The sequence below is a fragment of the Castor canadensis genome, chromosome 1, assembly GCF_047511655.1.
Source record: "Castor canadensis chromosome 1, mCasCan1.hap1v2, whole genome shotgun sequence".
NCBI lineage: Eukaryota > Metazoa > Chordata > Mammalia > Rodentia > Castoridae > Castor > Castor canadensis.
In genome coordinates this window covers 142,208,708-142,224,349 of record NC_133386.1, presented here as the reverse complement: position 1 = coordinate 142,224,349, position 15,642 = coordinate 142,208,708, and the positions used below count along the sequence as shown (strand labels likewise).

Below are 15,642 nucleotides of genomic sequence, written 5' to 3'. Positions count from 1 at the left end.
TGACTTTAAGCCAAAATTCTAAAGTCTGGTTTTCTTCTGAATTCATATTATGTTTCTCATTATGTACCCACAGTGTTTGTATATAACTAGAAAATTCCAATACAGACCATTCACTCTTTGATTTACTGCCCTTGGTGCAGAGGTGCTGGTGCTGAGAAAAGTCTGACTTTGCAAGTCATATTTGCAGAATAGACACTCAGAAATCCACGGCTCCTGTGGAGGTTATGAGATAGTTTGAGAATATATCCTTCTAAAATAACTAAATTTTAGGAATAGAATTCCTCTTCTACAGTTTTACTTTAGGTGAGAGAGACTCCAGTAAGCTAAGGCCTTTCTAGTTAAAACTCATTTTATTTAGTGAGAAAAGTCCCAACTATCTTACATGGAGTGTAAAGTCAGCTTTTTCAATCACCATAGTGAATATCTGAGAGAAAAGGGAGAGTCACACTGCAGTGAACCAGCATTATTGACATATTTACTTAGGCACAGAATGGGTTGTGCATATGACAACTTTTGAATCTTTCTGAAAAGTAGAAGAAAGCAAATCACTGTTGGATAAGTAGGGTTGTATACAAGATGGAAGAAAAGAATTGAAGTAAAGTGGATTTATTGGTGAAGTTGCACCAAAATTTAACTGGGATGCTGAGAACTCAGTTCCAGGTATAGCCATGGGTGCTGGAGAAGAGCATTTCCAACATGAATATGGAGAAATATTACTTCCTAGCATTGCGTTTAGTGACACAAATCCATACTAATCAGGGGCCTAAAGTATAAAAGTTCTACATTACTAAGTAGACATTCCCAGGTATCGTGTAAATACTAGGTTTATTGGGATGTACCTTTTATAACTTCATTGAATCTTACTCTCCAGAGGTCAGCTTTCTCTAATACCACACTAAGATGTCTCCTCTTAATATTATGCCTTGACCATTAGGTCTAATTTCCCTGATAATATGTACAGCTCTGCTCAGTAATTTCAATATTTTATTTACTAATATCAATTTTTGTCTTCTTCTGTACAATGATATAGTTGATAAAACACAGAAGAAAATAGATTTAATTTATGTTATAGTATCATCTGAGTAGAGTCATTTATTGAAATAAAGAAGTCTTTTTTTGTGTGTTAGTCCAGCTAATAAGTATTCTGGGTAGATCAAAGGCATAGATAGACTCAGTGTATTTAGGATCAACACTGCATCTCAAAGTAGTCTTTCTGTCAGTATGGAGAAAACAATTTCTACCATAAGTGAAAGAAAAAGAAACATAAATCTCTCTTCTAGTTATGTTATACATTTCTCTCTGTACTATGATATGAAAATTGTACATACAAGAGTGGTACGCAATATAGAAAAGGGAATAGTATCATTTGACATGTTCAAACAAAAGACTGAATATGAAACTGTTAATCATATTATCAATTGTAAATGTACACGTTTACAATTTGTCAACAAACAATTTGCTTGGTTACGTTCCAGCATTTATCCACTCAACTAACATTTATTGAGCACCAACCATGTGCCATACTTTATGCTAAGCACTTAAAATACTTCAGAATTTTTTAGTCAGTAAAATGTGAATTAATCTTTTAATGAATCTTTTCAAAGTGCTACAACTTCTTAACTATGATTCTGTAACCAACAGTCTCTGCAAAATGAATTATGAATTACAGTTACTACTGATATGATCCAAAATGATAATGTGAGAAGATGTTTTGTCTTTATAATTTCCTATGTATATACTGGTAATGGTCTCAGGGCTCTAATTTCTAGGGTGTCATATGAACTATGTAGGACATGTATTTTATTACTTTTTTAAATACGCAAGACTGAGTTTTGAAATGTGTTTGAGGCAGGGGTTTTGAATACAGAGTTTTGGATCTCAAAAATAGTGGAATGCTTAAATAGAAGTTTAACATATGTTGCAATGGAGGAGATTTTCATAATGGGACTGATCTGACAACACCTGAATTAGTATGTTTAAACAAAAGAAACATCATAGGAAATGAATAATGATTTGGAATAATTATGTAATAAACAACTAAATGATTAGCAGACACTCATCCATTAAAAATAAGTCTTAAAGGATTTTCATACAGATGTTCTCATACATCTGGAGACTATTTGAATGTGATTGCTTAGATCTAGTTAATCTGAGTCTAGAGATTAAAACTAGAAATAAGGAGTAAATATTAGATATTTTAGGGAAATATAATTCTATCAGTATTTACATATAAATGGAGGGATAGTGTATTTCCAACCAACAGGATATTTGATAAGCAATAATAAAGATGAAATCATTGGGTGTTGGCTAAAGGATTTGGTAAAGGTTTGGATTGGAATGATCTTCAGATTGCTATTCCTAAAACTACTAGTATTTTTGAGAACATAATATGTGAACAGTTTGGAAAAGAGAGAATGGGATATTCCTCCTCAAAAGTCATTTAGGAAGAAGTGACTAATTTTCCTACTCTATGACCCATAAGAAAGCCTTGGGTTATGCCTCATCTGATGTTAGAGACACAGTTTGTCTTAAAGATTCTCCATTAAGAAAAGAAATGGAGATCATGGGTACAAATGGAGATCAATGGCCAGATATTTCCTAGGTGGGTGAGAAAAAGATGATTACTTTGTATTTTCAAATAGCCTTTGTGTAAATGAGCTAGAATGACCCCTGGGAATTATTTATTTAATAAAAACACCTCTCATGAAGACTCTGAATATATACAGAGGATCAGTACTTGGATCATGTTTAGACATCACAGAGAAAACTGATTCAGGTAAAGAAGCCCAGGAATTCAAATGCAGAAAGAGTGTTTAAAATTAACCTTTCTACCTGGCTTTGCAGCCAATTCTAGAATAAAGGTCAAGATTTCAGGAAGTATTTTTTTAATTAAACAAAGATTTCAGAAAAGTACATATACCATATGGGAAGGCAAACTTAGACTTATGTTTAAGGAATATTATTTCAGAACATGAGTTTAAGCAAGGGAGGTGGAAGGGAAGGGACGGGGCAGGGGGGGTGGGGGACAGGGGGAAGAAATGGTGCAATGTATGCACATATGAATAAATTAAAATTTTTTAAAAAAAGATTTGAGCAAGAGGAATCAAAATTTGAATTCATCTTTGTCATATATTAATTCATATATGTCATACATATAATTAATTAGGTAAATGACTTGACTTTTCTAAAGTTCAATTTCTTCACCTAAAGAATATAATATATATTATCATTACTTTCTTGCATTCATTCACTTTTGAATCTCAACATCATTAGGCATCTATTCCTATGGTTCCAATGACATTTTCAAGTTTATCAAAGACTGTCCAAAAATCAATGGACACTTTCCATTTTCATCTTATCTGACAACTAATATTTTTCACTGTTAAATTATACTACTATCTACTTTTATAATCTTTATTTCCATTTTTCGGTAAATAGAGATTGCCTCTGCTATCCACTTACATGCCTGTATACTTCTATTTCTTTGTCCATTTACTTTGAGACACTCTTCTTTCTTTCTATCATAAATGAAGTTCTTCCTAAGTTCCCAACTTTTCTCTCCAGATCCTTATATAGAGATCTTCCTATATTAATTAGTACCTAAGGTAAGACTTAAATAATTACTTAAACCCTGAGATCTTTCAGATTGCCACCTACAGCCCATGGCTCCCAAAGGCAAGTTGGGAATGTATGTGTTTATGTGTGTACAGATGTAGCTAATTTATTTTAAATGAGCCCAGAATCTTTGGGAACAGCTGAAGTAAAAGGAATATGGTCAGGAGATGTCGACTGGTTGATTGTATGTGCTTGCAGATTACCTGGAGCTAAATAGAAAACAACATCATACTTTCTTACTATGATTCTAATTGGATCTTTTACCTTGTATTTTCAACTCATTATATCTTTATACATGGTGTTGGAACTGCTCAACAGTTCCTAGCCAGCATAACAACTTGAAGAAATTCTTAAGGTGTATCTGAATTACTTTAAAAAATTATTGAGAGCTAGAAGTCTTTAGACAGTCAGCTCAAAGAAGATCCTCAGAAAGAGACAAGGGAATAGTGAGTTCCAGTAAGGTCTGCAGCTCTTAGGAAACCTCTGTCCTTGCTTGATGGTGACACAAAAGTTATGAGTCAGTAGCACAATGTTCCACATTATCAGACTCCCTATAATCTGATATTATAGGGAGTCTTATATTATAGGGAAACAGGTATTTCTCCTCACATATTTGAGTACATAGTTTCTGGCACAACTAAGTTTGCTACAATTAAATGTCCATGTGACTGCTGCTGGAAACTGCAAATAAGTTAGCAAAAATGCATTAATACATTATAATGACAATTCCCAAGTTACTATTCAGTTTTAGTACCTCAACACTGATCAGTACAAGGTTCAAAACAGCTCCTCTGGTCCACTCTGTGAGTGACAGAAAGTCCAAATAGGTGGCTTATCCTATCCTGCACAACTAGTTGTGTCCTTTATTCATTTTCTATCTCTCCCATCCACTTAGCTTATTATAAAGGCAATGTTGAAAGTAGACAACGTTGGGTTGAGGTAGGCAGGAATTTATAATCATATGCACATCACTCCTACGTGGGAGTAGAAAAGTGTTGCCACGCTGGGCCCAAATTACCATTCAGAGGATCAAGTTAGTGTACATTTTTTTCTGTACCCATATCAACAGAGCATCTACAATGTCAGTTCCCACAATGACATATTTGTCATTGACAGTGTCTCCTCAAGTGGGGTCATTTCCACAGCTCATTCAACCTCTATCCATCTCTCCCCACCACTGTGATTCATTGTTAGGGATGTTCTCATGTCCTAAAACTGTCACGCATATACTTATTTTTGTTTATGTCTTTATGAAATGCAAGTGGTGCAAGGAATGCCATCACCTCAGTCTTCCTTAATTACTTTTCAGAGGTGTCAGAAGAAAATGACTTTTAAAAAGATTCTGGACACATATAGATTCAGTTGAATTGTAATAAACCTGTGTAACCTGTGTAAAGTTTATGCACTCAACTACTAATTTCTAATATCACTATTTCCCTTCAGATAAAGAAATTTTCAAAGTTTATAGCTCTGTATAAGTATTGGGCTTCTCTGGACACCTTCATTTTAGGAATCTGTCTTCCTTAATATCTTCCCTAGGGAGCTCCCCATGTGAATCTTTTATTTCTGTTTCAAAGTTTGTCTTCAGTGTGGCAAGAATCAAATCTTTTGCAGTAATGAAAATTTGCTAAACCCTAATTTCACTGATCAATCATAGCTATCTAAAGTCAGCTTGTTAGCCCACTTAGACTGTCACTAGTTCTCTTCTTACTCACTGTAGACTGAAACATTGATAACAATATGCCTCAAACATTTCATATTGATGTACTCATTTCTATTGATTAAACATTTTAATTAACTTTTGAGATGTCATTGACTTCAGGAGAATAAATATAAACTGACCCAAATTGGATAGAAAAACAAAAAAGGCCTATAAGAAATAGTATGGAAAAGAATAAAATAGTGAAAATAATGAAGAGAATCCAAAAGTGTGCAATTTTGGAATAGGCTCAAGTCTAAAAACATAAAAATAAGTGGGACTGAAAAAAAAGTTGCATGTTTCACAGTAAATTGCAATTAATATTCTGATTGTTATTATTGTTACTTGTTTTCCCAAAGGTCTGATGAATACAGACTTTTAATTAAGTCTGAGTCATTGCAAAGAACTTGTACGTTTTGAGGTGAAAGATGGTCTGATCATTTGATACAAGATGGTGACAGGTAGAGTGTTACTTATGTATCATTCATATCCTCCAAAATAGCTCTTCTTCATCTGTACAACCCACCATGTTGTCCAACAAGAGTGCTGCTCCTTTCTTGCTGACTGGTTTTCTGGGCTTAGAGGTAGTTCATAACTGGATCTCTATCCCCTTCTTTTTCATCTACTCCTCCATACTTTTCTGGAATGGCACCCTTCTCTTTCTCATTTGGAATGATTACAGCCTTCATGAGCCCATGTACTACTTCCTGGCTGTGTTGGCAGGTACAGACCTTGGGATGACACTCACTACAATGCCCACAGTCATGAGTGTCCTGTTGCTGGAACAGAGGGAGATTACCCAGGGTGCCTGTTTCACTCAGTCCTACTTCATTCACACTCTGGCCATCGTAGAATCAGGTGTCTTGCTTGCCATGGCCTATGACCGTTTTATTGCCATCCGCACTCCTCTGAGGTACAACTCCATCCTTACCAATTCTAGGGTGATGAAGATAGGACTGGGATTAGTGTTGAGGGGCTTTGTGTCCATTGCACCCCCAATTCTGACACTCTATTGGTTCCCATATTGTCATTCCCATGTCCTTTCACATGCCTTTTGCCTCCACCAAGATGTCATGAAACTTGCCTGTGCTGATATTACATTTAATCGCTTATACTCAGTTGTTCTGGTTGCCTTAACTTTCTTCCTAGGTGCTCTGGTCATTGTTCTTTCTTATGTGCTAATTCTGAAGACAGTTCTGGGCATTGCCTCTGGAGAGGAGCGAGCTAAAGCCCTCAACACTTGTGTTTCCCACATTAGCTGTGTCTTAGTATTTTATGTCACTGTGATTGGCCTGACCTTCATCCACAGGTTCAAGAAATATGCCCCACATGTAGCGCATATTACCATGAGCTATGTCTACTTTCTCTTTCCTCCATTCATGAACCCCATCATCTATAGCATCAAGACTAAGCAGATTCAGAGAAGCATTTTGCCTTTACTATCTGGGCACAGTAGGACTTCAGCCATTGTTACAAAATCTTGAGATCTACATGATTCTGGCCCTTCCCATCATTAGAAACCAATTTTGGTTTATCCAGATAGTTTTTTAAAGTAAGACAAAATTTCAGTTATTACAGAAAGAAAGAAGGTGACTTAAGCAGGGAGGTTATATATTATATATACATATGTATAATTCTATATATGATAAACTGTATTTATGTATAAATTATTTATGTATGTACACATATATATGGAGGGGGGATGCCAGTAATTTTGGGGAGAAAAGGGATACAGGAAGCAGGGAGCAGAGTGGTTAGAAATAATCAGATTCTGCATTCAAAAGAAGAGTTATCATTTTTTTAAAAAAATCAAGTAATGGACTAAAACAACCTGGTTTAAGTACAGTTCATCTAAAGAAAAGTGTGTAGTTGGAAGGTACATTTTATATCATAGAAAGTGAATTAGAGTGACATGTTATTGTATTTCCATCTCTATGTCTTAAAACTAAGTATTTTGACAATGATGTTCCTATAATAGAAGAGAGGATTTTTAGTGTACTCATCATAAAAGTGATAAATGTTTAAAAAAGTGTGAAGCAAAACATTAATTATATACAATTCTAAGAAGTTTATTCCTAAAATGTCAGTATCCCTTGGGATAGTGTGTATTATAACACTGAAAGAGAACTGCCACAAACTAATATATTGATAGTAAAGAACAAGCTTCCCATTAGCTGGTGTACATCATTAGAAATCAGACTTCCTAGCACATTGTCCTTTTTCCCATTGACTGCTGAACAATGACTTACTATTATTCTTTCTTTCCAATTTTATACTTTGCCTTCTGGTGGTTTTCTTCTGAAAAGGCTGCCATAGATTTAGATTCTGCGACAGTTTCTCCTCCATCTCACTTGCTTCTCGTGAAAGAACTGAGCACTTTAAATTCATGATTTTTTTTTTCTGCTAATCAATGCAGAAAATATTACAAAAGTAATGCTATGATTTAGCCTTTTTTCACAGACTAGTGTCCTCCTTCAACCTGCTTTGAAGTGCTTGTTAGCCTTTGTGCTGTTTATTTTGGCTGAAACATAGTCTATTACCTCTTTTTAATATAAGCAATGAAAGCTTCATCTTCTGTTAGTTCTGTGCTAGTATTTTCAGTTAACCACCTTATAGGGAGATAATCTCAAATTCTGCATTCATTTTTCTTTGAAGACTGCTCTTTTTAAGTCAGTTCTTCTAGCTCGGCTTTCTCCTAACATCATATTTTCTTATAAACTTCCATGCTGATGCCGTGTAGAGGCAAGTTAGAATTCTAAGAATATTCCAGGGATGAATAAAAGAACTCATCAAAAAACAAAAACCTAAGTATATGGGAATCCTTTAAATTTGGTTTAATTTAATAATCCACTGTTATTTGGATGCAGTGCAGATCAAAATTAATAATTGTCTACCCCTATACAATTCAGTAATTGTGCAAATGGCTAGTGAGACTTCTGGAAAATTGGGATCTGAGGGTTTTATTCATTTTCATTTTCATTGCTTCTCTATGTATCACCTATTTGTCTATTTTTCTAAAGTTGATATACAGAATGTATTTAACATAGGCAAATAAGTTTCTAATAATTTTTGCTGTTTGGTCTGATAGGAACATCATTCTAAAATATAAACCGTAATAGGGAATCTGCGTTCCTCTTTTAAGTAAGAATAATAAAAAAAAGTTTAGTGGCATCACAATTTTCAGTTAAGAGTTTTTGCAAATAAAGGAAATGCAAATTAAAACCACACTAAGATTCCACCTCACCCCTGTTAGAATAGCCATGATCAGCAACACCACCAACAACAGGTGTTGGCGAGGATGCAGGGAAAAAGGAACCCTCTTACACTGTTGGTGGGAATGTAAACTAGTACAACCACTCTGGAAAAAAATTTGGAGGCTACTTAAAAAGCTAGACATTGATCTACCATATGATCCAGCAATACCACTCTCGGGGATATACCCAAAACACTGTGACACAGGTTACTCCAGAGGCACCTGCACACCCAGGTTTATTGCGGCACTATTCACAACAGCCAAGTTATGGAAACAGCCAAGATGCCCCACCACTGATGAATGGATTAAGAAAATGTGGTATCTATACACAATGGAATTTTATGCAGCCACGAAGAAGAACGAAATGTTATCATTCGCTGGTAAATGGATGGAATTGGAGAACATCATTCTGAGTGAGGTTAGCCTGGCCCAAAAGACCAAAAATCATGTGTTCTCCCTCATATGTGGACATTAGATCAAGGGCAAACACAACAAGGGGATTGGACTTTGAGCACATGATAAAAGCGAGAGCACACAAGGCAGGTATGAGGATAGGTAAGACACCTAAAAAACTAGCTAGCATTTGTTGCCCTTAATGCAGAGAAACTAAAGCAGATACCTTAAAAGCAACTGAGGCCAATAGGAAAAAGGGACCAGGAACTAGAGAAAAGGTTAGATCAAAAAGAATTAACCTAGAAGGTAACACCCACGCACAGGAAATCAATGTGAGTCAATGCCCTGTATAGCTATCCTTATCTCAACCAGCAAAAACCCTTGTTCCTTCCTATTATTGCTTATACTCTCTCTACAACAAAATTAGAAATAAGGGCAAAATAGTTTCTGCTAGGTGTTGAGGGGGTGGGAAGGAGGGAGGGGGTGGAGTGGGTGGTAAGGGAGTGGGTGGGGGCAGGGGGGAGAAATGACCCAAGCCTTGTATGCACATATCAATAATGAAATTTAAAAAAAAAGAGTTTTTGCAAAAGTAGCAAAGGTAAAGTGTTCATAAGAAAGGAACTTAGATGACTGGAAGATGGGTGAAGTGGTAGAATGCCTGCTTTTCAAATATGAAGCCCTGAATCCTGAGTTCAAACCTCAGTTCCACCAAAAAAAGAAAGACAAAAGGGAACTTTGAAGTTATTTCCATGATTGTTGTAAGAAGATAGTCAACAGCAATAAATGTCTGTGAAAAATAAATGTCTGAGGCAATGTGTTGCACAATAAAGTTCAGGGATATTGCAGAATTCTGAGAAACAGCAGGATCTAAACACATGTAAGAAGTGAAGGACCTGGCCAGAGCACACATTTCTTCATGTGGTAGAAAGAGAATCCATACATGATTTTACAGCCCATTGACCTTTAATCAGCCTGTATCAATTGTTAAAATCAATAAAAATACCAGGATGAACATTGAGAATTATTTATCATTAATACATGTATAGTTGTGGACTTAAATAAAACTTTTTTATATTTTAAATCTTCCTGAAATTTTATTTTATTTTATTTATTATTGTTCCTGGCGGGAGTATAGTATTTTCAAAAGTTCTTATACAATATGTCATATATATCATACTTGAATTTACTCTCTCCACCATTTTCCTTTATCTCCCTCTCCCTATTCCTGGAATAGTTTCAACAGGTATCATTTTTCCATTTACATACATGTGTAGAAGTATTTTTTCTTTATTGTTGTGCTGGATGAGGTATCAAATTCACCCTCATACATCTTTTCCCGCTTTCCTACCCCTTCCCACTGGTACCAACCCCTCAGGCTCTCCTATTCTCTGATTTTGTAAAAGAAAAAGATGACATTTTTACTTAAGGTAGCTACACAGGGAGTTTCCTTGTGGCACTTTCATGTTTATATGTGTAACAGCTCAAATTGGTTCATCAACTTTATTTTTCTTCTTTCTACCTTAGTCCCTTTCTTGTGGTGGATTCAATTGGTTTTAAAATTCTATATTCATTCTTGTACAGAGAGTACATCAACCGCATTCACCTTTTTAACTTTCTTCTTTTACCCTCCTCCTCTTGTACGTGATCTCCCCTTAATATGACCAGGTTTTTTTTTTTTTTTTATAATATTGCTGTATTTGTATTAGTTCTAAATTCCACATATGAGCGAAATCATTCTGCTTTTAAAAGGCCTTCCAAACCTGGATAACTTCATTTAAGATGATGTTCTCCAGTTCCATCCATTTACCTGCAAATAACAAAATTTCATTCTTCTTTATGCCTCAATAAAATTCCATTGTATATAAATACCACATTAAATAAAACTCTTGAAGTATGTATTGTTTTTGTAATTTTTTACTTTGAAAAACAATTTCAGTTAATAAATCAACATTCACTCACAGATTCATTCACATCAAAGAGCATTTATTACACAGTTGAAACAAAAACCTGGTCCTTCCAAACAGGTGCAACCTCCAGACAAGTCTCTTAGTCCTATCCTCAGTCTGACCTCAACCACTCGATTGGCCAAGCTCTTGATTCAGAACTGACCTGAAAATAACATCATGACCATGCTCTCCTCTGGGGGTCAGAACATTTTATTGTTTCTCACACTGTGAGTTATATAGGGCAGTAATTTTGTTTCTCCATTAGCTTTCTCTGATTTGTTGTATTTATAAATAGTTCATTCCTCTTTAATTCAGTAGTGCTCCTTATACGGATGCTGTATTACATGGATATAACTGTTTCCTTGTAATTGCCAAATTGTTTCCAATAGTTTAGTGTGAGCCTCCACTTCTATTCCATTTTGACCTCCTTTTCCTGTGGCCATTCCTAGACATTTCTCTCAGCTAGAACTGTTTCGCATGCAAATTTTAAACATGAAATCATTCTATCCTTTTGAGTTTCTTGCTCTTGCAGTCTACAGAAATCACTCACAACTTGGCACATCTATATTATACTTTTCATTCTCCTTTCTTTTTCTTCTCTAGCCCATGAATATTCCCTCATAACACACCCTCCTAAACCATCCCCTTTATCTGCCTTCTGACTAATTCCTCTGCTGCATCATTGGCCTTGACTCCTCTGATAGTACATCACAGCCTCTCAGCATCTGTGTCAGATGTTATCATTTCCAAACATCTGACCCAAAATATTGTAGACACATGGGAAACAGGAAGCAAAACTCATAAAATGACTAAGGATAAGTATGGGTATGGCACTTAAGATTAACATCCAACTCTGTAATTGCAGGAAGGATATGCAGGCATTTTTTAAAGGCAGTTTGAAGTATATATCCTGAATCCTCCCAGAATTCAGGTTACAATGATAAGAGATTGAAATACATTATGTACTCAGGTCTTTATTCTTCCTCGTCATTGCACTGAGAACTTTACACTTTTATCTAACCGATTGTCACAAAGTGCTTTAAGTATCTTTTCATTATAACTAAGAGACTGATACTTCTGATGATTACTGAGGTAAGTTAAGTATTTTATTCAAAATTGCACAAAGTGAAACTTAAGCAGATTTGTCTGTAGAAAGTAGTTCAAGTTTCTTTCGTTTCTGTAGTGATCAGATAAAAAGTGAAACTACGCAGTCCATCTGTCACATTGTAAGTGGCACTCTACCTTTTGGATGGCCTTACATTAAAATGGCTGGATTACTCAACATATCATTCCCAAGTGGCTATTAAGATTCTAACTGAAATGGGAAAAAAGTTGGCAGTATTCACTCTTCCATAGAATGTTGATCCACGAAGATCTGGCCTTCGAAACACTTTTAGATTAACTACTGTTTTAGTACATTGGGAGGAAGAGCGGTGTATCTTCACCTACCTCGGAGTGAACCAACAGAGCAGCATGTCTCTCCATGGGCACACTGTTTCCATAATCTCGCTTAGCCTTGTTTCAGAGCTCTACTTAGCCCTGCACAGACAGAGAACAAAGATCTTCTCTTGAAAATATGTTGCTTTTGCCATGATGATTTCCAGAAAGAATTAAACTTCCCTCTTTTCAAAGATTCATGTTTAATCCTTGACAACATTATCTTAATCTTTTATTCCCAACTCTACTCATATATTATATTTGTATCCTTGCTCCAAATTCACATATCCTCAACAGACACATTAGGATAATTTAAAAACAGTAATAATAATAGTGTTACTATTGATAACAAAATATAGAATCAAGACAGGTGTTCATGGATGGATGAATAGATACAGAAATTTTATTCAACCACAAAATAATGAAAGTTTGGTAGGTGTGTACACTTTTAATCCCAGGTTTTCAGGAGGCAGAGACAGAAGGATCTTGAGTTCAAGACCAGCCCAGGAAAAGTTAGCAAGAGACTGTCTCAAAAACCAAATACAAAGACAAAAAAAGGTATGGAAGCATAGCTCAAGGGGTACAAAATTTGCTTACCATGTGCAAGACACTGGGTTCAACCCCCAGTACTTCAAATAAAAACAAATGAAATTTTGTAATTATTGTCAACATGGATGAAACTGGAAACCTATGTTAAGTGAAATGAGTCAGACATGGAAAAAGAAATGCCACATATTCTTCTTTATATGTAAATGATAAAAAGCTTGATTTCATAGAAGTAGAACATAACATAGTGGTAATCAGAGGGTGTTAATGAGGGAATGTAGAATTAGAAAGAAAATGATAACAAGTACAGGTGTGAGGTTGTGTAGGAGGAATATCTTCTAATGTTTTAAAACACAATTATTTTATATTTCAAAATAAGTAGAAGAGAGGATTTAAAAGTTTTGTTTGGTTTTTTGGTGGTTTGGGGGTTTGAACTCCGGGCTTCAAACTTGCTAGGCAGGCACTTTATACTTGAGCCACCTCCTACCCTTTTTGCTCTGGTTATTTTGGAGGCGGGGTGTTGCTTTTTCTCCAGGCCAGCCTGGACCATTAACCTATTTTAAACTTCGTGCTTTAGCTGTGATGAAAGATGCATACCACCACATACAACTTTTTTCTGTTGAGATGGGGTCTCACAAACTGCTTTTTCGCATGGGATGATCTGGAATCATGAACTGTTGTATGTTGGGATGATAGGCACACATCACTTTGCCCAGATATTAGTTGAGAGGGGTCTCGCAAACTATTTGCCCAGGCTGGCCTCAAGCCATGGTTCTCCTGTTCTCATCTTCATAAGTAGCTAGGATCAGAGGTGTAAGCCTCCAGTCCAGCATCAAATGTTCCTTATACAAGGAAATGATAATGTCTAAGGTAAAAGATATACCAGTCACACTGGTGTTGTCATGTACAATATATATTTTAACACATGTATACAATGTGTTAAATTGTACCCCATAAATATGTACAATTATGTGTTAGAAAAATTAAACATTTTAATTTAAGAAGGTAATATGACAAGAGTGCTAGGAATAAAAATATAATATTATTATTATGGCTGATACCATACTATGCACAAGGAACTATTAATATTTTAACTCATTTAATATTCACAGTAGTTCTGTGAGTCAAGTACTATTTTAGCATCCCTTACAGATTAGGAAACTGAGACACTGAGCCATAAAGTAGTGTCTGAAGATCAAGTGTCTAGGAAATAGCACTGCGGAGAAGTCAATCCAGAATATATACTCATTACATAATCATTATACAATAATAATATCCAAAGACATTTTTCAAAGCCTAAGTTATTTGTTCTGAAATAAGATGTACTTTGGAGTGAGGGCGTCTAGACTCCTCAAGTGTGGTGGAATGTGGTGCTCTTTCATCAATGTCCGTGTTATTTATACTGCTTATGCATAATAAAGATCTGACTCATGATACCTTTGACTCGACAATAAATGTTTTCCTGATATTCTTGAAAGTGTTGGGTGTGGGATCTTTTGTTTTCATTTTGGTAGTACTGGAGTTTGAACTCAGGACCTCATACTTGCTAGGCAGGTGCTGTACCACTTGAGTCACTCTGCCAGTCCTTTTTTTGTGTTGGGTTTTTTCAAGATAGGGTTTTGTGAACTATTTTCCTGGGCTGACCTCAAACCACAATCCTCCGGATCTCTGCCTTTGAGTAGTTAGAATTATAGATGCAAATCTCTAGTGCTCGGCTAAGGTGTCAGATCTTGATAATCACTATGACTGGGATAGCAGGGATGATGCCAGTACCTAAAATCTGTGTACTCCTCTATGATTTTCAGAAGCTCTTGTGATTAAGTTGTCCATGTGCTTGAGTCTGACTAAAGGATTGTAGGGATAATATGTGTTCCTGATCAAGACAGGGTGCTTTCTTATCCTGCTCCTTCTATCTCTCCATGAGGCATAAATATAGGATTCTGAGATGGTGAAATCAAATGCTGGAAAGTCTAAATTCCATGGTCATTGCTTGTAGGAAAACACCCAAGAAAACCTATTGACTCATGACTATGACATGAACCCAAACCAAAATTGCAGGAAAAAAAAATGCCTGAGTTAATAAAGCAAGTCATATTTATAATTATCAGTGTCTTATTTTACTTCCACACCAATACACTACATCACTTGTTTTCTGTTATATTGCCGTTTCAACCTCTCACCTTATGGTCTGAAATAAAATGACTACTACCAATCCCTAATTTTGCAAAATAGCACAGATGTTCTCATACCCACTCCCACCCCCCAAATTTGCCCATTTCCCCAGCATCTCCTAGAATGATCATCATTCATGATTGCAAAGAATCATTGAACATTTCTTAAACCCATTATTACATTCTTATACATGCAACATTTTAACCATGTCCTAGATTTTAGAATGGATTTAAGACCAGAGGTGTTGGCTTCTGCAGTGCCTTTGCCAGTCATGACAATTATAACTGACATGGAGAACCTTTTATACCCTCCTCACAGACATCTGTAGCTGTAAGGCCACACTTCCAGACTTTGTATTCGTTTTATTTCCTCAACACCATTTTCAACACCATAATCCTGCAAAATATCAGAACAGAACCGTCCCTCATCAAGTCTCTGTTCCTCTCCGTGTTGGCTCAAGTGGACTTGGATTCCACTTTCACTGCCCTTCCCATAGTTATGGAAATCTTGTAGTTCAATGCCTCAGAGTTCAGCTTTTAAGTTTAAGTTAAATTACCCTTTCTCCTGAGATTCCTGTGCGG

General features: G+C 35.8%; 1 protein-coding gene across 1 annotated transcript; it reads left to right on the top strand.

Moving 5' to 3' along the window:
- The first annotated feature begins 5,841 nt into the window (after window positions 1-5,841).
- Or51b4 (olfactory receptor family 51 subfamily B member 4) lies at window positions 5,842-6,798 on the top strand. Its single transcript, XM_020175785.1, has one exon. The coding sequence runs from the start codon at window positions 5,842-5,844 to the stop codon at window positions 6,796-6,798; it is 957 nt and encodes a 318-aa protein (XP_020031374.1).
- The last annotated feature ends 8,844 nt before the right edge of the window (window positions 6,799-15,642 follow it).

Bases quoted from the DNA above. Each gene is read 5' to 3' on its own strand.
- Or51b4 (XM_020175785.1), top strand. From the start codon at position 5,842: ATGTTGTCCAACAAGAGTGCTGCTCCTTTCTTGCTGACTGGTTTTCTG.